This window comes from Dama dama, chromosome 20 (assembly GCF_033118175.1).
Source record: "Dama dama isolate Ldn47 chromosome 20, ASM3311817v1, whole genome shotgun sequence".
Taxonomy (NCBI): Eukaryota; Metazoa; Chordata; class Mammalia; order Artiodactyla; family Cervidae; genus Dama; species Dama dama.
Window position 1 is genome coordinate 97,459,048 of NC_083700.1, and position 22,501 is coordinate 97,481,548.

The 22,501-nt window shown below is 45.4% G+C and overlaps 3 protein-coding genes across 4 annotated transcripts; 2 read left to right on the top strand and 1 right to left on the bottom strand.

Annotated features, from left to right (window-relative positions):
- Window positions 1-352: 352 nt before the first annotated feature.
- Window positions 353-11,087, top strand: PRDX1 (peroxiredoxin 1). 2 transcript variants are annotated; one of them, XM_061122044.1, is made up of 6 exons: window positions 353-493; window positions 2,164-2,280; window positions 3,933-4,086; window positions 4,806-4,928; window positions 5,198-5,328; window positions 10,765-11,087. In XM_061122044.1, exons 2-6 carry the CDS (start codon window positions 2,175-2,177, stop codon window positions 10,848-10,850), a joined length of 600 nt encoding a protein of 199 aa, XP_060978027.1. In that variant the 5' UTR covers window positions 353-493; window positions 2,164-2,174; the 3' UTR covers window positions 10,851-11,087. The 2 variants fall into 2 exon arrangements, with proteins under 2 accessions (XP_060978027.1, XP_060978028.1); XM_061122045.1 differs by lacking the exon at window positions 353-493 and adding an exon at window positions 964-984.
- A 978-nt stretch (window positions 11,088-12,065) lies between these two features.
- On the bottom strand, window positions 12,066-17,078 carry MMACHC (metabolism of cobalamin associated C). Its single transcript, XM_061122047.1, has 4 exons — window positions 16,891-17,078; window positions 14,691-14,885; window positions 13,857-14,009; window positions 12,066-12,932 (listed from the first exon to the last, which is right to left on the bottom strand). Exons 1-4 carry the CDS (start codon window positions 16,969-16,971, stop codon window positions 12,519-12,521), a joined length of 843 nt encoding a protein of 280 aa, XP_060978030.1. The 5' UTR covers window positions 16,972-17,078; the 3' UTR covers window positions 12,066-12,518.
- Window positions 17,079-17,236: 158 nt separating this feature from the next.
- Window positions 17,237-20,680, top strand: CCDC163 (CCDC163 homolog). Its single transcript, XM_061122048.1, has 8 exons — window positions 17,237-17,774; window positions 17,875-17,908; window positions 18,048-18,238; window positions 18,341-18,422; window positions 18,584-18,770; window positions 18,881-18,948; window positions 19,238-19,305; window positions 20,388-20,680. The coding sequence occupies exons 1-8, from the start codon at window positions 17,697-17,699 to the stop codon at window positions 20,493-20,495; spliced, it is 816 nt and encodes a 271-aa protein (XP_060978031.1). The 5' UTR covers window positions 17,237-17,696; the 3' UTR covers window positions 20,496-20,680.
- The last annotated feature ends 1,821 nt before the right edge of the window (window positions 20,681-22,501 follow it).

The following is a 22,501-nucleotide window of genomic DNA, read 5'->3' on the forward strand; positions in this document are numbered from 1 at the left end:
ACAAGGGAGGCTGTCTAAATAATGAGGGTTACGGAGGACAGCACTAGAGCAGAGGCTGCGGAAATAGGGGCGGAATATTTCAGAACTACTTGAAGAGATCGTTCTCTTCAGGGTTTGGCTAGACGTAGTCTTCCGTGAGCAGCAGCAAGGGCCCGCACCCTGGTTTGGGCCTTACGAACAAGGAGGAGGCGTTCGTGTTCTGCAATGATTGAAAGAACGCCTCGAACTCCGACCTCAACCGTCGGCGGCGGGAAGGGGGATTCGTACTCTAAGGGCGGGAGCCCGCCCCCAGTGAGGGAAAGCGCTGAGTCATCCTGGCGGGGCACGTTGGGTCGGGGCGGTGCTCGGGCCAGATCCCCCTCCCCATTCCCCCGCCCGCACCCCCGGCCCGCCCTGACTCTCGCGAGAGCCTTACAGGATATAAAGGCAGCGTCCCGCGCACGCCTCGCGTTTCTTCTTCTTCGCTGGCATCGGTTGTCTTTCTGTGGAATTGGTGAGTATGAGGGCAGCGCCCCACGCCCCGCCCGGCATCTTTTCCGTCTTCTCATCGGGGTCCGCCGAACTCAGCTGGGCTCCTCGGACAAAGAAGGCGGCCAGGCGAAGCGGCCCTCGTGTGGGGCTCCTTTCGGTTGCGGGGACGAGGTTGAAACCAGAGGCTAACGGCAGCTTGAGTCTCCCTTACCCCCAGCAACACAAGCAGAAAGCGCTGATTGGCTTGGCGTGGCGTCTGGGCGGGTTGGTGGTGATGGAGTCCCCTGACGGGCGGGTAAGGGAAATTTCTCGAGTGAATCTGCAAACTGATCAGGAACTGAGGGCTAGCCGTCGGTCGTGTAGTAGAGGGAGAGGCTGTTCCCGGTCTTGAGGTGTGGAAAGTTACTAAGATGCCGTTCTTCGTCTTTATTTTTCCATCTGCAGAATGGGATTTGTAGTGATTCTAACTGCCCTCGGTGAAGACTGAGCACTCTTCTGCTGGAGCTTTCTGAGGTGTTAGGCTGGGGCTGATGATGGCAGTGCAGGGAGGGTACCAGAAGTGGATTTTGGGGGAGTGGCTTTCACCTAGGACGTTCAAGGGGCGAGTTCCTGAAGGGGACACACCCGGTGGAAATCCAGCAGCCGCCCCGCCCCCGCGCTTGGTCGTGCTTTAGTGGACGTGGGGATCCCCTGGAAAAGCAGGTTTGAATAAGGAGGACATGTATATTAGGGTCACCTCCTGTGTTTGGTTGGGGTTTTTGGTTTGCTATTAAAGGTGTTAAGCGGTTAAAAAAAAATTGTCACAGTCTCTGTTCAATCTTTTTTATGGTTGTAGTATTATGAACCAAGAATTTTGGGACTTGAAAAGTTAGCTTCTTGGGATTATCAAACTGATGATTTACTGGGTTAAATCTTACCTTGGTCTTGACCAGGGTGAATCCAGTGTTACATTGCTTTTTGGCAATAAATTGACTCTTGTTCTACTTACCATTTTTCCAGGACCTTGGTCCCTAGGTAAACTCACTTTTGAAGGGACTTATGGGCTTTAAACACAACACTTAGAATTTTGAAATTGAGCAGATGCCATAATCTTGGTCTTGGCCTCTTAAAAAGTTGGATTGGCTTTAGGGTGTGTGTCTTGGGAAATCTACCCAGAGAAAGATTAAAGTGTGCTTCCCACGTTCTGAAGGCAGATGGAGGCGCAGTCCAGGGAAAGGGCATCGTGGCAGCTTCTGGGGCTTGGGTGCTTAGTGTTTATGGCCTTGCACGTTTGGGTCCAGGTTTGAGAGTTTCCACCCTCTCTCTCTGTGTACACTTGTATAATAAACGTACACAAGAAAATGCAATTGTACAGATGATGGTTCAGGAACAGGAAGAGTTCAGTTTATAAAGACATTTCCATTTCAAAGTGAAAACAACATTGTAAATCAACTATATTCCAATAAAAATTAAAAAACCTCAAATGCACAGTCCTGCCACTCAAAAATGAAAACAGAGCTGAGATTCAGAGATGTGTAATATATTTGTTTGAAGAGTTGGAAAGCTCAGTTTATGCTTCTTACTGTTATAAAAGTTTATGTGTATACTCAAGACCACTGCACAATTTCTACAGCTGAGTCTCTTAAATAGATGAAGGTTGTTATCTAGAAAAGTAAGACTTGTTTCTAATTCACTTTCTCTTATTTTTTCCAGCTGATAGCACTATGTCTTCAGGAAATGCCAAAATTGGGCACCGTGCCCCCCAGTTCAAAGCAACAGCTGTTATGCCAGATGGGCAGTTCAAGGATATCAGCCTAGCTGACTACAAAGGTAAGAGTAATTAGGTTCATTAACATGGAATTATATTACAATCTAGGGAGGGCTTGTTCACTCTCTGTATCTCTTGTCATGTTTGAGTGTAAAATGATTTTTACATTTCATTTGTCTTTAGGATAAGAGGCTGTTGCCCTCCTATTGAATTGAAGTGGTGATTACCATCCGTGAACATAGGGTAGATCTCCCAAGTCCAAACTACTGCTGGAGAAGGCATGTGCATACTTCATTATATCTGGACATAATATCTCAATTATCTTCCCAATATTGCTCCTCAGTTATTTTACTGGAGGTAGACTTATTATCTTGTTTCAGTTTAAAGCCTTGGACAATTTAAAGCTTTAGAGCTCAAGTCTTTGGAGCTGTGAAACTGTTCACTTTACAAAATGTGTGTCACGATTGAGGGTTTAGGCATGTTCCCTTGACATTTTACCCCCAGAGAAAAATTGATGTCACAATTGGAACAACTCTCCTTTCTGTTAAGTAGTTTCATGTAGACACCAGGCAAATACTAATGAGGATTTTTTTACTTTACTGCCCTAGAATAGCAAGGTATTCTGGGACGGTTCAAAATATGGATTTCCTAGAATGCAAACCTAAGAACTCAGGCGTCAAGTATACCTTTCTTGGTGATATAGCATTTCATAGAGTTAGCTTTTGGGTAAAACCTATGATGAGATTTCCTAACAAATTATACATACTGTTTGGAATGAGAGCAGATAAGTGGGGCCCTATGGAGGGAAGCTCCTCCTGGCAAACAAAAGTAAGTAGCACCGTAGGGAGGTGACCCTGGCCCAAGGGTAAAGGCATGAGGTTTAGGAAGAGTTGCTCTGTGCCCTCCTGGGCTTGACCTGCTGAAGCTTGTTAGCAAAACCCTGGGGGAAGGTTGAAGTGAATGTCAAAAGGACCAGCTTATTTTGATTTTGAAACATTGCTGGTATCTGGAAATGTGAATATTTGGAATTGTTGGTGAGAGACTGCTTTACAGGTTGAAGATCTACTTCAATTGGTAATCAGAATGACTTTCATAAAATTCCAACTAGAAATCCTATTACCTACCAGGAGAATTTTGGGAACTTTTGTCTTAGAAATTTTTTCTTTGCATGTGCATCCTATCAGACTTATTTGAACCATGTTTGTGGTGATTTAGGTGATCACTTAGACCTTACCTATCATGTTACTGTGGTTCACTGTGGAAAAATAGCCAAGGCTCTGACTTTGTCTTGTTGGTCTTGTTGCCTTGTGGCAGAGTATCCAGCAATTTAGCTCTTTCTGGGCACTGATTATATGAGTGTTGGCAGTAGATGATTGCATTTTTGTTTTTTCTTTTCTTCACTGAAGAACTTGGTGTTTATGTTAATTTTAACTACCCAGAGAAGATCAAGATTAGACTGAACAGTGCTTATCTGTAGTTGGCAGCTAACATGGAAGAAGGAAAATAAAGCATGGAAATTGGAAGAACTTGTTCTTATGGCCGAGGTTCTACAGTAGCTGTGTTGAGCATCTTGGTGTTTTAACAGTTGTCTGCCATCAGTTTAAAAAGGCTTCATTTTTCCCATAGGAAAATGTCTTTAGGTTTACATTCTCTGCAAAGCAAGGAAATCTCTTTCAAAGGGTAACTTGGGCATTTTTTTTTTTTTTTTCCTCAGGAAAATATGTTGTGTTCTTCTTTTACCCTCTTGACTTCACCTTTGTGTGCCCCACGGAGATCATTGCTTTCAGTGATCGGGCAGAAGAATTTAAGAAACTGAACTGCCAAGTAATTGGTGCTTCTGTGGATTCTCACTTCTGTCACCTGGCATGGTAAATCTCTTGGTCCATTTGGCATGGGCTTATTTTAGAAAATTATTATGGATTTTTTTTTTTTGTAGCTGTGCTGTGTGGCATGTGGGATCTTAGTTCTCCAACCAGGGAGCAAACCTGTGTCTCATGCAGTGGAAGCGCGGTAGAAGTCTTAATCACTGGACTACCAGGGAAGTCCAGGCATAGGAACTTTTAAGCAGCAACTGGAACCCGGAGGCTTTGGCAATGGACTTTTTCAAATATTGACTTCTGGCTACTCATGGAAGGGAGTGCAAATGCTCTGACTTCCTTTTGTTGCTTTTATAACTTAGCAGTAGAGGAAAAGCAGCTTGGGTTGCAGCTGAATGTACCCTGGTGACTTTAATTGGTCTCAGACATTTACTACTGGGCTTCCCTCATAGCTTAGTCGGTAAAGAATCTGCTTGCAATGTGGGACACCCGGGTTCGATTCCTGGGTTGGGAAGATCCCCTGGAGAAGGAAATGGCAGTATTCTTGCCTGGAATATCCCATGGACAGAGGAGCCTGGCAGGCTATAGTCCATAGAGTCCCAAGAGTCGGACACAACTTAGTGACTAAACCACCGTTTACTGCTGGAAAAAACTTGAAAAGTTTTCTGGGGAGTTAGATTAGCAATGTTGGGGTGGGATAGATATAGTGAATGCTTTTGTTACAGAAGAATTTGAATGAGTGTGATTGCATGTGTGTTTTTTTACTTTAGGATCAACACACCCAAGAAACAAGGAGGACTGGGACCCATGAACATTCCCTTGATATCAGACCCCAAGCGCACCATTGCTCAGGACTATGGGGTCTTAAAGGCCGATGAAGGCATCTCATTCAGGTATATATGCACCAGGAAACTGGCTGATTGGCTGAAGATCTTTTATAAGTAGAGCTGTGATCTGTGGAGACTTTTCTTATTTCTTTTTTTTTTTCCTGTTTTGCTGAGAAATAATTGATATACATCACTGTGTAAGTTTAAGGTGTATGGCATAATGGTTTCATTCTTCATGCAGGACCTAAGGTTCGGAAGGCCAGTTTCTGTTGATTTACTCTAACAGCAATTTCTAAAACTGTACTGTCTCTCAGACCTTTAACATTTTCTTCCAGGGGCCTTTTTATTATTGATGATAAAGGTATCCTTCGACAGATCACCATAAACGACCTTCCTGTTGGCCGCTCTGTGGATGAGACACTGAGACTAGTTCAGGCCTTCCAGTTTACTGACAAACATGGGGAAGGTAAGCCAGTTTGCCCGGTGACAGGACAGTGGAGTGATAGGGTGGGAAAGATGGTGGGAACAAAGTCTACCGGATAGGAAAAGGGTTGTTATGTCTCTTTAAGAAATTGCAGTCTCAGAATTATAGTGGTTTGTGGGGGTGAGGTAATAGAACAGCTTGGGGAGGAGAATATAAAGGCTTTTTGTTCCAACTGCATATTCCCAGCTTCTACCCTGCTCATTTAGAATTACCGCTGCAGATTCAACTTGTTAAAGTGTAGGAGGATCTCATAGGTGTTAACATTTTTGTCTTTTAAAAATTCATTCTGTTGTGCAGGGTGTTTTTTGTATCTATAAGAATTATATATAAAAAAAAGAATTAGAGTCACCAAATACAAAATTATACAAATGCTCAATATAAACATTTTTTTGGAAAAAAAAAATTTTTTTTTGAGGAGGGGTCAGGGCAAGAGGGTTTGAGATGAAATCTCAGGGTCCTTGGTTTCAGGATTAAAGATGATGTTTTTGTGAGTCATGAATCTAAACATGACTGAGAAGATTGAATTTATGGTTTTTGTCTAGCATTCATTAGAGTGTAGGTCTTTCTTACTGCTCTGGTCCTTCTTATCTGAAATAATCTCATTGAAGTGTTTTTGATAAAGTAAGTCCTGAACTGCTTGCTCCCAGCCTCTCAGTTTATAAGACTGTAGCTTCTGAAAACTCCCCACTTTCACCCAGTGGAGTTGTTGCTTGTAATGAGACCACCTTATTTCAACTAAGAGTTTAGTGTTAAGAACAGCTCCTCAGTCTGCTGCAAGTGCTGGATATGTAGGGGAAGGGGATCTTGAACCCCACCCAGCCACCCCAGCTTAATGTAATTGAGGATATAAAGTAGTTGTGATCACTGCTACTGTTCAGCTCTGATCTTATGAGTTACAGGAGGTGGAAGTTAAGAGTCTGGATTAGTGGTGTTTGGGGGACCCAAAAGTGCTAGTTTGGCTGGAGTGGAAGGCTAGTAGGTAATGGGAATCAGAAGGCACCATTTGCAGAAGTTTGTGTAGGCTTTGCTCTGGATTGAAGCAGACAGCTGCTGAGACTGCCCTCTGGTGGAGAATAGTTCAGCACAAAGATGGAAGGAGCTGAGGAGGGGATGGCAAAGTTGGCCCTTTATTGGACTTTCCCTTGCATATATAGTATAGACTTTTTTTTTTTTTTAATTAATTTTTACTGGGATAGACTCTTGAACCCAAGCTTTCATGAGTTGTGAAGCTTGCTTCTTCACACTCCTGTTGTTCTCTGCTGCTTTGCATCCCACTAAAACAAGCACAGCTTTCTGTGTGCAGTCTTTAATGGCTTATGATAGTTAGTGTTTGAGAGCCTGTGGATATCAAGCACTCTATATGAGGTGCTGTCGTGTTATTTGACAAATAATCCTACAATCCTGTTTTTAAAATTGAGATATGTGTTAGTTTCAGGTGTACAACATAATGATCTGATATTTGTATATCCTATGTTCCTATTTTTCTTTAAAATGTCTTTTATCTTGAATTTACACTTTTTGGGGGGGATCTTTGAGTGAACCTGTATTACATTTTAGCAGAGAAAGGGGTGAACTGACAACACTACAAAGAAATTTTTTTACTTAAATCCTAAGTTCCTATTTTTTTAAATTTTTCAAAAATTAAATTTTTAAAAAATTTATTTTTGTCTCTGTTGTGTCTTCATTGCTACTTGGGCTTTTCTCTAGTTGCGAGTGGGGGCTCCTCTCTAGGTGCTGTGTGAGGGCTTCTCATCATCAGAGCTTCTCTTGTGGGCTGCGGGCTCTTGGGCATGCAGGCTTCAGTTGCTGTGGCTCCTGGGCTCTAAAACTCGGTGGTTGGGGTGCGCGGGCTTAGTTGTTCTGTGACATGTGGGATCTTCCCAGATCAGGGGTGGAAATGTCTCCTGTGTTGGCAGGTGAATTCTTCATCACTGAATCACCAGGGAAGCCCCTGTGTTCCTGTTTTTAGGATCAATAAACCACTATCGAAACACTGCATGTGTTCAGTTAATGGTAGAACTGGGATCAAAATTCAAAGCCCTCCTTTTTTTTACATAATTTAAAATGCTGAGAAAGGCATTGTTTAGAGCCTTCTGTGTTGGGGAGAGTTGTACTTCAGCTTCTATTGAAAGCTGGTAGATGTGGGACTCAGCCAGTTGTGCTGAGCTTCATATTAATTCTAAAAATCCAGCACTGTTGTGTATGAGTCCAAGTATGGATCTTTCTTTCCTGTCATTGATTATTGGTACAGTCTTAAATGCCAAGAGACCTTAGTGCAAGGATACTAAGTTGTCAAGGTTATTCTTTCTGGCTCATTATTCCTCCTATCTTTGTGTCGTGGTTTGTAATTGGGCTCTTCTAAAGCTGTGTTTTCTTCCAGGACAGAAGAATCTTTGGTTTCCCTGGTGGTAAACTGCTGGGTCTGGTCTCTGATTTTATGCTGCTCTTTATTCTCAGATGCTTGTTTATACTTATGACCTGTGCTCTAACCCTTTGGTGGCACTAAAGGGAATGACTATGTAAGGATCAAATGGAGATTTTGTAAAGCAGCTAAGTGCATCCATACCTTGTTCCCAGACGGGGCTGTTTGTAGTGTCTGACCTCTGAGGCTATGACATCCAGGGGGAGAAAAGGGCTTCGCTTCTCTCACTGGAGAAAGTGAGACTTTTGCTGCTTTGTTATTGGACTTTGGTGACTACATGTCTCCTGCAAGACAAAACAACTGGTGAAGAGTGGAATATCAGAGATCGCTCCCCTTATCTCACTTTCCTCAGGTTTTCCCAAGGAGCATTGCTCACTCAGGATCATAGGAAAGACTGAAGGTTATACTTTTCTGCATAAAGTGTTTGAGAGATTCAAACTCAGACCTTTTGCTTACCAAGGTATAGAAGGCAGTTACTTACACAAGCAGGACCTTGTGGAGGTGTCCTGCCCCTTTGTGTTTCAGGCATTCTTGTTTGGCAGAGTTAAGGAACACTGAGAAGGCAAACTGCTGCTTTCATATCTCTGAAGAGCCAGCTGATAGAAGCAGCAGCTTAGTGTTAGGGTTTACACAGTCCTAACTTTGTCATTTTTTAGCTTGTGTTTTTTTCTTGGGTTGGGGGGGTAAGTCACTTTTTTTTTGGTCAGTTTTTACTGTGGTTATATATGATATAATTTACCTTTTTAAGCATTTAATTCAGTGGCACTAGTTACATCAGTGTTGTATATCTATCACTATTTCTCAAACTTTTTCATCATCCCAAACAAGCAGTTGGAAAAGGCAATGGCACCCCACTCCAGTACTCTTGCCTGGAAAATCCCATGGGCAGAGGAGCCTGGTAGGCTGCAGTCCATGGGGTCGCGAAGAGTCAGACACGACTGAGCGACTTCACTTTCACTTTTCACTTTCATGCACTGGAGAAGGAAATGGCGGCCCACTCCAGTGTTTTTGCCTGGAGAATCCCAGGGTCGCACAGAATCGGACACGACTGAAGCAACTTAGCAGCAGCAAACAAGCAGTGGTAGTAGTAACCATGAAGAAATAACTCACCATTCCCCTTTCCCTCCAGCCTTTTGTAACAACTTTCTGCATCTTTGAATTTACCTATTTTTAGTATTTTATATGAGTGAAATCATACAATATTTATCCATTTGTGTCTGGTTTCTTTCACTTGGCATAATGTTTTTAAGGTTCTCAAAAGTTTATCCAGGCTGTAGTATGTATAAGAACTTCATTCTTTTTAAAGGCTGAATAATATTTCATTTTATATGTATACTTCTTGGTGGCTGAGACAGGAAAGAATCTGCCTGCAGTGCAGGAAACCCAGGTTCAATCCCTGGGTGGGAAAGATCCCCTGGAAAGGGGTGGAGCAGCCCCCTCCAGTATTCTTGCCTGGAGAATCCCATGGACAGAGTGGCCTGTTGGGCTACAATCCATGGAATCGCAAGGAGTTGGACACAACTGAACAATTTTCACTTCTCCTATGTATACTACATTTTGTCTGTTAACAGGTTTTTTCCACCTTTTGGCTATTGTGAATAATGTTGCTAAAATATTAGTGAATATATATGAATCCTTGTTTCTAGTTACTTTGAATATATACATAGGAGTAGAATTTCTGGGTCCTATGGTAATTCTGTGTTTAGATTTTTGAGGAATTTTCAAACTTTCCCATGGCACCTATACCATTTTACATCCCCACTAACAATACCAAGGGTTCTTTATATCCTTCCCAGTATTTACTTTCCGTCTTTTTTTTTTAAACTATAGCCATCTTAGGGAATATGAAGTGGTATCTCATTGTGGTTTTGATTTGTATTTCCCTAACGACTGGTAATAGCATATTTTCATGTGTTTATTGACCATTTGTATATCTTTGGAGATACATCTATTTTCAACTCCTTTGCTCATTTTTGAATTGTCTTTTTGTTGTTGAGTTGTGGGAGTTTGGATTTAATTTTGGCTATTAATCCCTCATTAGATATGATTTATAAATATTTTCTCCCATTCTGTGGGTTGTCTTCAAAGAATTTATGGATTTTTGGATGAACCTAGATCCCTTTATACAAAGTGAAGTAAGTCAGAAAGAGAAATATAAATATTGTATACGAACATGTATATATATGGAATCTAGAAAGATGGTACTGAAGAGTTTATATAAGACATAGAGAACAGACTTACGAACATGGGGAGAAGGGAGGAGAGGGTGAGATGTACAGAGAGAGTAACATGGAAACTTACATTACCATATGTAAATTAGATAGCAAATGGGAATTTGCTGTATGTCTCAGGGAACTCTGTATCAACCTAGAGGGGTGGGATGGGGAGGGAGGTGGGAGGGAGGGGACATATGTATACCTATGGTTGATTCATGTTGAGGTTTGACAGAAAACAGTTCTGTAAAGCAATTATCCTTTAATTAAAAAAGAATTTATGGTTTTAGCTCTTAGATTTTTGATCTGTTAAGTAAATTTCTTGTATATGGTATGATTAGATGTCGAGCATCATTGTTGTACATGTGGAAGTTCAGCTGTTTCAGAACCATCTTTTGAAGCTTATTTTTCAAAAGGTACATTTTTGAAGCATACATAAAATTACAGAGAGCATATGAGTACCCATTTACTTACTACCCACTGTTAACAAAATCTCAAATATTTTGCCATACATGGTTTAGATAGATTGTTTTTAGAACAGCATAAAGTTGAAGCTGTTAATTTCTTTAAATTTCAGTTACTGCATGAAAATTGGGCCTTATGGTGAGGATTACTTACTCTTGTACTAAAAGGCTGAATTGATCTGACTGGAGGGTAGGCCTCCTGGTACCTGAATGTTGAAGCCCTTTAGGGCTCAGATTTGGTTTTGAGGCATCCAGTTGTCCTTAGGAGGGTGGAGCTCACTACTGATCCGGTTATTAATCAGTTCCCTTTCTCTTGCAGTGTGCCCAGCTGGCTGGAAGCCTGGCAGTGATACCATCAAGCCTGATGTCCAGAAGAGCAAAGAATATTTCTCTAAGCAGAAGTGAGCACTAGGCCATTTTAGGGCCAGGCTGCAGTAGGCAGCCTTGAAAACAAAACCTCTTTTGTCCTACTGTCATGCTTAAAACCATTTTACACTCCGCCAGGATGTCTATGGGACAGGACGGGCCTTTCCTGCAGGGGTTGGAGAGGCCAGCCTTTCTTCCTCTGGACGGCCAACTGATGTATACAGTAAGGGGGTATCACTTTTGATCTTTTGTAGTTTTATTAAATTTGAAATGAGACCTTGTTGATTCTTCATTGGTTGGGCGGGGCGGGGGGATGGGGAGCGGGTGGTGGCATTAGCCTTTGATTTTAAGAGGAATTTACTCTGCTTTCCTGCTTGGGGAGAAAATGAGGTGCAAGAGAAGAGCTGCCTCAGAATCGTGAAATGATATTGAGGGAAAAATGTACATTAGACAACAGGGAAAAGAACAAGACCTGCTACAGTATCAGCCAAGGCGCTGCAGTTTATGCTGTAGGCTGGGTTGCAGTGAGGTTCTTGACATTTCCAGTACTGCGAGGGCTGCATGAAAACCTGGATAAATGCCTGGTACTGTGTCTGTCTAAGATTAGAGTTACGGGCTTTAGGTATCTTTGGAACTGAAACGGGGAGGCAAACCCAGGGCTGGCTTTCTGTGTCAGAAGCACAGTGGTGAGCACCTCTTGGCTTCCCTGGGTTTCCAGCCTTGATTTAAGGGTAGTTCTTGTTCTCATGAAAGTGAAAGTCACTCAGTCCTGTCTAACTCTTTCCAACCACATGGACTATATAGTCCATGGAGTTCTCCAGGCCAGAAAACTGGAGAGGGTAGCTTTTCTTCCTTCAGTGTATCTTCCCCACCCAGGAACTGGGGTCTCCTGCATTGCAGGTGGATTCTTTACAAACTGAGCTATCAGGGAAGCCCCATCTTTCCTGATCCTGGGAAAGACTGAATGCGGGAGAAGGGGATGACAGAGGATGAGATGGTTGGATGGCATCACCAACTTGGACATGAGTTTGAGTAAGGTCCGGGAGTTGGTGATGGACAGAGAAGCCTGGCATGCTGCGGTCCATGGGGTTGCAAAGATTTGGACACGACTGAACTGTTCTCATTCGTATGTGTGTTCTGAGGGAGGGTTGTCAGTAGGGGGAAGGTGGATTTCTCCTGGGCCCAAGGCTAGGGCAGATTTACAATTGAAGATCCTTCAGTAACATGTGCCCTTCCAGACACCACCCCCCCGCCCACTAGCCCAGCCTACCTGTGGGCAGTATTCCCAGGGCCTTCAACAACAGCTTACTATATGCTAAGCAATTTCACATTTATTCAGTCACCATGATAACCCTCTGAAGCAGGTACTATTATTTAGGGGATAGTTCCTCCTCAGGCCCTGCAACAGGTAGCATTTTGAAGCACTGCAGAGAAATGGTAACAGGTAGTGATCCCATATTCCAAGGCAGGTGGGAGGTCTGGATCTACTTTGGTCTTTTTGTTGTTGTTGTTGGTCTTCTGTCTTAACCAAACTTTCCTGAGCCTTGTTATTTTCATTTCATTTAGGATCTCTACTATAATTCTTAATCAAAAATAATTATTTTATACCCAAAATAAGTTTCTTCCCTGGCAAAATATTAATAGTAGTGTAAAAGTCTTTAACAGGTGCCAGTGCCCTAAATGAGTATCCCACAGGCAGGGAAGGTATCAGGGACCGGGGGATGTAGGTGGGGAAGCTGTGGGGCTGAGCCAGCCTCTCCTGGGATTCTGAGGCTTCTTGGGTAACAGTGTAGTGAAGTGAAGCTCTTGGGATGGAGAGCTAGGCTCCTCTGAGGGCTGGGGCAAGCCCAGTAAGGCCAAGCGTTGGGCAGGAGGAGTGGAAAAGTACACCTTCTGCTCTTCTGAGTAGCGCTCCTGAGGTATCACAGCATCCCGGTAAGTCCAGTCACGCCAATGGAAATTGAAGCGTTCAAGCAGGGTTATGCGGTCAGCTCTTGTGGGTACACAGTCAAGGGGCTTTGTGGGTGGCAGATTCGGCACCTCTATTCCTCGCAGCAGCACCACCCCTCGGATGGCAAACCAGCCCCCAAACCTGGGATGTATGCACACACCTGCTATGTGCTGGGGAGAGGGTAAAAAGAAAGCAAGGTCATGGTGGTCATATGGGCACCAATAACTACCATCAGTGCAAGCTAGTTCACTTATTTCTCATTCAACAGAGTGATTCTACATGTGAGCCTGTCAGGGAATTTCCTGGTGGTCCAATGGTTAGGACTCCACGCTGTCACTGCCAAGGTCCCAGGTTCTGTCTTTGGTCAGGGAACTAAGATCCCACAAGCTGTGCTGCGTACACACAGACGTGAACTTCTGTTAGTCTTGGCTGGGCTCCCCTACTCCGTTAACACTTCATGAAGTCACTGGCCCCAGGCAGAGTTTCCTTAAACTGAACCTCAGCTTCCCAGTTTCACCGTGGGTTTAATCACAGCTCTACCTGCTCCATTCTGTCACAGAATAAGAGAATAGTTCTCTAGCCTGGTCCCTGGTGGCTCAGATGGTAAACTGCCTGCCAGTGAAGGAGACACGGGTTTAGTCCCTGGGTTGGATTGGGACGATCCCCTGGGTATTCTTGCCCAGAGAATTCTGTGTACAGGAGCCTCGTGGGCTACTGTCCATAGGATTGCAAAGCAAAGAGCTGGACACAACTGAGCAACTAACACTTCACTTTCTCTGACCTGATGTGTCTGCAAGTAGACAAATTGTGGAACTGGATCATTGACCATGGTGCACTCTTGTCCTGGATTATGCCCAGCAGCTCCTTTACCCAGGGAAGGTAGAAGAATGGGACTTGAAATTTTTCTTTTTTTGCGGTGCCACATGGTTAGCAGGATTTCAGTTCTCTAACCACGGACTGAACCAGGACCATGGCAGTGAAAACCTGGAATCCTAACCACTAGACCACCAGGGAATTCGTGGGACTTGAAATCTTGAGGGATTTTTACTTCATTTTCTTTCTCAGCCCCTATTTGCTCATACTTGCCCTCTGACCTGGGTCCCCCAAGGGTCAGACTCCACATCCTGTCGTTGGTAGTAGTAAGCAGCCCCTGCTACATGGGCTGCTGTCTGGGCCAGGATCTTGGGGCGACGGTTGGGGTGTACCTCATAGTCAGCGATGACTTCTATCTGCAGCTCTGGGAAGCTCTGGGATAGAGGATAAGATGAAGACTTTTAGCACAACAGGAATCATACTCATGTTCAACAGAGCCTTCAGTTGTGTTAACATGTCCCTGTCCTTAGAAGTCATGTTTAAAGGGAAAACATGACCTTAAACTTGGAGTGGGATTGGAGGCTCCAGTGTGAAGAAAATGATAATTCTGTTTAGGATTGTTCAGAAACCTCTGCTACGGCTCTGCCCTCCAGAGGCCCAGTGCAGAGGAAGACATGGTCCAGCTTTGGGGAGACCCAGTGTATGTATATGTATTTATATATACATGTAAAGTATGTAGTGCAGGGATCCTGTTCTGTCTTCAAAAGACCCCATAAGGCTCCCAGGTCTAGGGCAAAGACAGGTGAGAGATGCATGGAGAATTTTGGGGCTTATTCCTATTTCACTTGGAGGTCAAGGGAAGTTTGCTCATCAAGTTGCCCATCAGTGAAGGGGGAGATCGATCCATTGCAGACCTGGTTGGCTAGAGGGGTTGGCTAAACCTGAGATGAGAAGGCAGAATGGGGAGAGATCACAATGTCAAGGCTGACTTTAGGATACCCTTCTGCTGGGGAAGTGGCTCCTTGCCGTAGGTCTAGATTCTATACTGAGCTTAGAGGAACTGGAAGCAGATGCAGGTTTGGAAGCTGGGTGAGGCTATAGCCACCCTTGCTCACCTCTCTAACTCGGCCCAGGTGGTAGGCCACACACTGGTCCACAGGGTCAGTCAGTGGTTGGAGGTGGCGGCTCTGCAGGAAGGGCTTGAGGGCCCGGTCAAACATGGCAGGTGTGCTGAGTACCAGGAAGGCCAGTGTGGGTCCTGGCAGGGGCAGGTGGAAGGCTGGAGGCAGGAGTGCATTGTACCATGCCACCTGGAACAGAGAGAAAATTCAGGCCGCACAAGAGGGTCAACTTAGGCCTTAGCCAGGCCCATACCTTGGCCTGGCATTCAAGGTTTCATGCATCTTGCCCAGCTTCCTTCTTGTTCAAACAATGAAATTCTCCTGATGCTGTGTCACATGTGTTTGTGGGAGACTCATTTGACAGAGTTATAATAGGCAAAGGATTCACAAACAACTAAGAAAGAAGAAATTGAAAAAAAATAAAAGAAGAAATTGATTGTATTGTGGTTAGTGCAATAACAGGGCCAATGAAGGTCCTCTGAAATTAGAAAAGGCTTCTTGGAAGCTGAGTCTTGATGGCTGGGAAGGTAATTTACAGGCTGATGTGGAGAAGGAGAATCTGGTGTGTGTTTTAAACAGGTCCCAGCATAAACAAAGAGGCAAAAAATGCAAAGCATACTAGGAGAATAGCAAATGGCCTAGTTTGATAGAAATGTAGCATCTGTGGAGGGGTGCAGAGGGAGAGAAGGCTGGAGAGATCAGTAAGAATGAGACTGTGACTGGCCTTGAATACCAATTGAAGGAATATGGATTTAATTTGCTGATAGTGAAGGGTTAGCCATTGAAGATTTAAGAAGCAAACTGACATGATCAGTTTTAGATCAACCTGGCTGCAGTGTGGAGGAAGGAATAGAGGCAAAGTGACAGCAAGGAGTTTATTGCAGAAATCCAAATGACTAATAATGAGCTGAATCAGAGCATAGATTGGCTGAATGGAAGGAAATGGATCTGTGAGATTTAGGAGACAGATTCCTAAAGATTGCTGTGCATGACTGTATGTGGTGCTGGGAAGGTGAAAGAAGTAGGAACATAGGATGACTGGCAGGGTTGTAAGTGGCACTGTTCAATACCACAGCTCCTACTACCAAGGTCTTCTTGATTATATCAGATAGGTATCCCCAATCTCTCCCACACCTGCCATCCACCATTATCTCCATACCTTGACTCAAGCTATTCCTGATATTTGAGATGTACATGACCCTCCTTCCTTCCAATCTATCTTTTCATATATAGCTCAACTCCATTTTTTCCAGGGAAGCCTCTCTCAGGCTAGACCCAACTACCTCTTCCTCTATAATCCTCTCCCAGCATTGCTATATACCACTCAGTGGAAAGTGGAAAGGGTGGCCTCTAAGCACCAGGCAAAAGGCTCAGGTTGAGTTGATTTAGCCCTGCACAAAGCACAGGGATCAGTGCAGAGGGCACTGGATGTGGGGGGAGATGGACCTACGTGAATAAGGGTAGGTCCTGATGCCAGACTTCTGTGTCAGGCAAGTGTACAGTTTCTAAACCCAGCCCAACAATGATGATTAGCAACATCATGAATGTAACCTTTTGCAGGTAGATCTAACAACTAAGCCAACTGTTTGCTTGTTCAACATCCAGAATGCCCTTTGCTCATGAGCCATACAAACATTCCCAGACCTTGCCCTCTCCTAAACTCCTTCGGGAAGCTTCCAAAGTGACTCTGGCTCCACAGATCCCCTTCCTCCTCTAAATTACCTAGGTGACAAAACCACGAAGTTACTGGATCACATGGTGTCCCCTACTCATCAATGCAGCATTGTATGAGAGAAAAAGAGATGACTTGTTGGAAAGACTCTGATGTTGGGAAAGACTGAAGGCAGGAGGAGAAGGCAACGACAGAGGACGAGATGGTTGGATGGCAATCACCGACTCAACGGACATGAGTTTGAGCAAGCTCCGGGAGTTGTTGATGGGCAGGGAAACCTGGCGTGCTGCAGTCCATGGGGTCACCAAGAGTCGGGCACGACTGAGCGACTGAACAACAACAACAAAAGAACAAACCTGCAACGCTACTCTACCCGTTTAGCCCAAGCGCCCTGTATCTACAATCAAACGGACACGCGGCCAGAGGAGCTCGAGAAAGATCAGAAAATTCACGGGCCTCACGTCAGTGGCACCGAAGCCATCCATACGCTTCGCCCTAGCACCGCAGCAGGGATAAACCAACCTGGAAGGGGTAAACTTCGAAGCCAAAAGGGCACAACGTGTCCTCAATCTTCTGCTTCAGCTCTGCGACTAGCGGCTCCATAGTGCACGTTACACACTGAGCCTGCTGGGGAATGGAGTCTCAAGGTTACTCGGGACTTCACGCTTTGAGACAGCTTGGACTCCATTTCCCAAGAGTTACGGGGATCAGCTGCGGGACTGTGTGGTCTCCGCGCGATGCATCCTGGGAAGCGTAGTTCATTCAGTTCGTAGAGGTACCCACTACAGAAGCAGAAAAACTCGGTTTCCCGGCAAGCTTCACGGTGGAGGGGGGGGGAAAACCTGTGACTGCGCGTGTTGCTTCCAGGGAAACGTAGTTCGGTGGCCTCCATCGCCGATTGTCTCCAATAGAGGCGAACTCAATTTCCCAAGTGGCGCCGCGGAGGCCAGTCCGAAGTCAGGTTTTTCCGGCCTACCGTAAGGTTTGAACTGGGCGGCGGCAGTGGTCACTGGCACAATTTTGGTGTTATGGGGCCAGTTGTGAGTCTGGGGACGTCTAAACCAAGATTCAGCATCTTCAGTTCCTAGTAGATATTTGTTCATCAGGGCATCCCGCTTTTCCCCTAGTTCCCCAAGGACGCCGCTCCCCGGACTAGTCCCAGAAGCGCAGTTTTGGTCTGATTATTGCTTCCTTACCTTTAGTATTGCATCCCCCCACTCACCTCTTTAGAGCTTACGTTGTGGTCTTCCCTGGGCTGTGTCTTGGGTGTCCACAGTGTGGGGAGCAAGGGCACAAGACGCCAGGAAGCCAGACCCCTGCCGCAGGCCATGAGTAGGAGTCTGGGCTGGTCTGAACAGCTCGACGCGCTTCTCAATGCTACGGACCGAAATGTGAGCAGGATTAAGGTGAGGGGGCGCCTGAGTCCCCCGCCCCCCTGTTTAGGGGATGTGGGTTAATAAATTGCAAAACAGAACTCATTGGCCTGTGCATTTGTTTCTTTTGTAGCAACGGCTGTATCCAGTTGGAGTCTCTACCGGGGGTGAATATTGTCCCTCAGCCTTTCTTTCCAGTGTTATTCACTGTTCCTTTCAAATTCCAACTTTTTCTTTTCCTGAAGAAACGTCTGTTCCCCCCTCCAACTAAGGGGCTTTGCACTTGTCCCTTCCTTTTTCCCTCAGCAGGAGATCTGGCTGGGACCTGGATTTCCCGTCATCACTTGCCTACCCAGTCAGGAATCCAAGCTCAGAAGGCTTGGGCTCTAGAGGCTCCCGTATTCCCAGAGAGGCTAAACTGGGCTGAGGCCCACAGTGCATCTTCTCTCTGGGACGAAGTTACTATTCTTCGATCCCAGCTTAGATCCCAGGCTCAGGTGAGGCATGGATTCCTGAGGTGTGTATATTTGGGGTTTGTGTGAGTGTGAGATGAGGTTACCAGTGGTTGGGGAGCTCATGGGGCTTTTCTGCCTGGGTAGGTGACTGAAGCACTACGGCAGGCTGTCCAGGGCCTGCTGGAAGAGCGAGAGCAGCAGAAGTACAATATCTCTGCCCTGGAAGGTATCTGATCGTTCTTTTCTTCATATACACAGCCTCAAATGTGTGTGCACATCTTGTGGCTCTTCTGTTGTCTGTGCACTTGTGTCTTGATTTGCAAGTGGAGTCTATAGGCTCTTGTGTGAAGTTCTTAGGGGGCTGATCCCCAACTTGTCTCACTGTAGCATCACTAAGATTGCTGCAGGGGGGCCCAGAGCAAAGGGTCCTTCTCCTGGAGCAACGTCTGGAAGAGATGAGAAGGGAACTGCAGGGCCTTCGAAGCCAGGTGCAGGAACAGGCCCGAGCCCAAATACAGACAGGACCACAGGAGTGCAGTGTCACCAGTGGCCTTCACGAAGAGCTTCAGAATGAGTAAGTGATGGGCAAACATTGTCTTCTTCAGCCCTGAACTCCTGGTACTCTGGTAGCCTCCTCTGGGCTTGTTAATTGGCTTTAGAATGACACTGCTATTATCCCTGAAGGTGGCAACTGCTGGGCAAGGAGTCAGAGATTCTTTGGGAGGACCTAAAGTTGCCACGGGACCAGCTGAGTGAGTAAAAGGTTGAGGGTGGGTGTGAATCCACCTGTTCCCTTTTCTGAAAAGCCTTCTTGCTTTCCTAATAAATGACCATACCTTTGCTTGAGCTACCCGGAAACCTGGCCAAGTATTTTGTCTTTGCTCACATGGTGTGCGTGTGTCTCTCCAGTCAGGTTGGAAACTTCCCAGCAGCTGGACCAGAATGTATCTGTCCGTTTTCAGTGCCAGGCTGGGCGCAAGGCAGGGACCAGGGGAAGGAAGGAAGTTGGAGATGTTCCTTCACATTTTCTCTCATCTGCAGGCCAGCACCAGGAGCTGCTGCTGAAACAGATGAATGAGAGGCGGCAAGGTCAGGCCTGCAGCTGGAAGGTAGGACCAGGATCGGACCTATCTGTTCATCTCTCCCTTTGGAGGCCCCTTCCTTTCTCTATCTATCCTGTTTTGCGGGCAGGCCAGGATACCCTCTCCTACTCCTATCTCCTTCCTTCTCTTCCTTGTGCTGACTCCACCTCCCTCCAAAGCTCTTCTTCCCAAGCCCTCTGCTCCAGGACATGAGAAACTATCTTTGTCCACATGAGGGCTCCAAGTGGGCTCAAGAGGCTAATCATGGGGAGGCGGATGCTCCTCCTGGAGAGGTAGAGGTTTGGTCCTACCTGGCCCTATGGTATGGCAGATGTTGGATCAGCTGCAAAGTGGCCAGGACGGCAAAGGTCACACCCTGGAGGCTGTCAGAACAGAGGTCCAGGATGCCCGGCAGGAGCATGACCTGCTCAGGTCAGGAGGTGTGGGTGCTTATGGCGGTGGAAGGGATTTGTCTCACAGAGGCCAGGCATTGGGGACCAGAGTTCAGCTAGCTCAGATTTGACATGGGCTGGTAGGGAAGGTATGGTAGGGGGTTACAGCCCATATGGGCAGTACTGCACATTTTCTTTGCTTGACACAGTGTCTCTGAGGTATCTCTGTATTTGGAGGATAAAGGGGGAAGAGACTGGAGTCCTAGCCTCAGGAAGGAGGACAGGTCAGGTGTGTGCTGGGAGGGCCCCTTAACCCACTGTCACCATGTCTACTTCTGATTCTTTCCCTTTTGCAGGACTTCCGTTCATGTCCTCCAATCTAAGCTGCCTTGACTGCCCACCTTCGCCATGTCGCTTTCTTCATCTAGCTCTGAAGTCAGGCTTCTGGACAGTAACAGTAGCTGGGAACTTTTAAGGAAGCTAGGTGAGGGTAAGGCAGGAGGCTGAATCTGAATGGTGCCTGGACGCCAGGTGCCTAATTGTTTGACACTGGATAGAATGGGGTCTCTGCCTCTTTCTTTGGAAATCCATCAACCTCCGTTGTTCCTTATCCCATCAGGCCTGAATGTCCCTCCCGAACAGGGCCCAAGCCTAGGACTGTGTGTAACACAGTGCTTGCTGATGATTTGTTTTTTTCCCCCCTATTTCTCCTCATAGATCTCCAGAGGCATACCCTTTCTAACCCGGAGCCCAGCAGCTTTCAGCTCCAGGCCTAGAGCCTTGAGCAAGAGGACCTATTCTTTAAGGGCCCCAGGATACTCCTAAGTGACCTGTAAGGACTTGCAATGTAGTAGGATGAAGTCTTCTTTGCTCACCTTCCCCTCCAAGGTCCTGTTTCTGAGTCGCCTGCCCCTCCCCTCTTGATCTAGTTGGTGTTTGCCCTCCCTACTGAGGCTTGTCACTGCCTGTCCATCCATGTCTACCAATTGCAATAAAATGGTTTAACCCTCCCTGATGTGTTTGTGAATCAGCACCCACATGGGATAGGCTCAACTGTACCTTTTCTTCCTCCTGTTACTTGATTGCTTCCTGCTCCCTCTCTCTCTGAAACCCAAGTTCATGGGCATTTATAACTGTATCTTCTGAGTATAGACCCTGCGCTCAGTGGAAATGGGAAGGAGATAGAAGCTCCCAGTCTGGTGGGTAGAATGAGGTAGGCCAGTGCTCGAGGCAGTACTGCTGTGGGGATGCAGAGAAGGACAAGACATTGTGGTGGGCCCTTGACCTGGGCAATAGAAGGAGTCCTCTTTTTTTTTTCAGCTTCTGTCTCCTGAGGCTCTCTCTAGCCCCTTTATATCTCTTCATCCTCAGCAGCCCAGGCTGTGATTCTGTAGCAGGTTCCTCTTTGGTCAGTCTTTCAGCCTCAACCTCTAATCCAGTGGCTTTCAGGATTTTTTGACTGTGACCTCTAGTAAGAAATAGTTTACATTGTATTGTAGCATAGTAAATATACATGTCTGTATTTATTAACTGAAACAAATTTTATGATTCAGTACTTACTAGGAGTTAGACACTGATATTTCCTGTTATATTAAAAAATGCTTTTTAGCTATTGGTTCTGATCCTTCCTCCACTTGGATGCTCTCTGGAAAGTAAGTCTTCCTAGGCAGGTAAGGGAAGCTTTACTTTTTCCTTACCTGGGCTTTGTATTCTGGACAGTGCATTCCAAGATTTCCCTAGAAGTAGTAGCATCTCATTGAGGTCTCATGAAGTCTCTTCCTCTGCTAAACATAGCCAAAATAATGTTATTTATCCACTAAGTGGGTGTTTTCTTCTTTTTTAAACTTTTTTGTAACTTATTTATAATTTATTTTTTATTGAAGGATAATTGCTTTACAGAATTGTTGTTTTCTGTCAAACCTCAACATGAATCAGCCATAAGTATACGCATATCCCCTCCCTTTTGAACTTCCCTCCCATCTCTCTCCCCATCCCACCCCTCTAGGTTGATGCAGAGCCCCTGTTTGAGTTTTCTTAGCCACATAGCAAATTCCCATTGGCTTTACTATGGTAATGTAAGTTTCCATGTTATTCTTTCCATACATCCCACCCTCCCCTTCCTCTCCCCAAGTCTATTCTCTATGTCTGTTTCTCCATTTGTGCCCTGAATGTAAATTCTTCAGTACCATTTTTCTAGATTTCGAATATATGCATTAGAATATGATATTTATCTTTCTCTTTCTGACTTACTTCACTCTGTATAATAGGTTCTAGGTTCATCCACCTAATTAGAACTGACTCAAAGGTGTTCCTTTGTTTAAATTAATTTTTAGTGGAGTATAGTTGCTTAGCACAAGTGGATGATGTTTCTTGAACTTAAAGCATACAAGTCCTGGTATGTATTTGTCCTGAGCTAAGATGTGCAGTGGACTCCCAGTTCTTAGCTCAATCTAGCTGGGAAGAGGAGACAGTTACCTGAAATAAAAGCACAATAAAAGGCAGGGGGTGAGTAGGGCAGAAACGGATGCTGAAGCTGAAGCTCCAATATCTTGGCCACCTGATGTGAAGAGCTAACTCACTGGAAAAGACCCTGATGCTGGGAAAAACTGAGGGCAGGAGGAGAAGGGGGAGACAAAGGATGAGATGGTTGGATGGCATCTCTGACTCAATGGACATGTGTTTGAGCAAACTCCAGGTGATAGTGAAGGACAGGGAAGACTGGTGTGCTGTAGTCCATGGTGTTGCAGAGTCAGACAAGACTTAGCTACTGAACAACAACAAAGGTGTTCAGTGGACTCTCAGCTCTTAACTCAATCTAGCTAGGAAGAGGA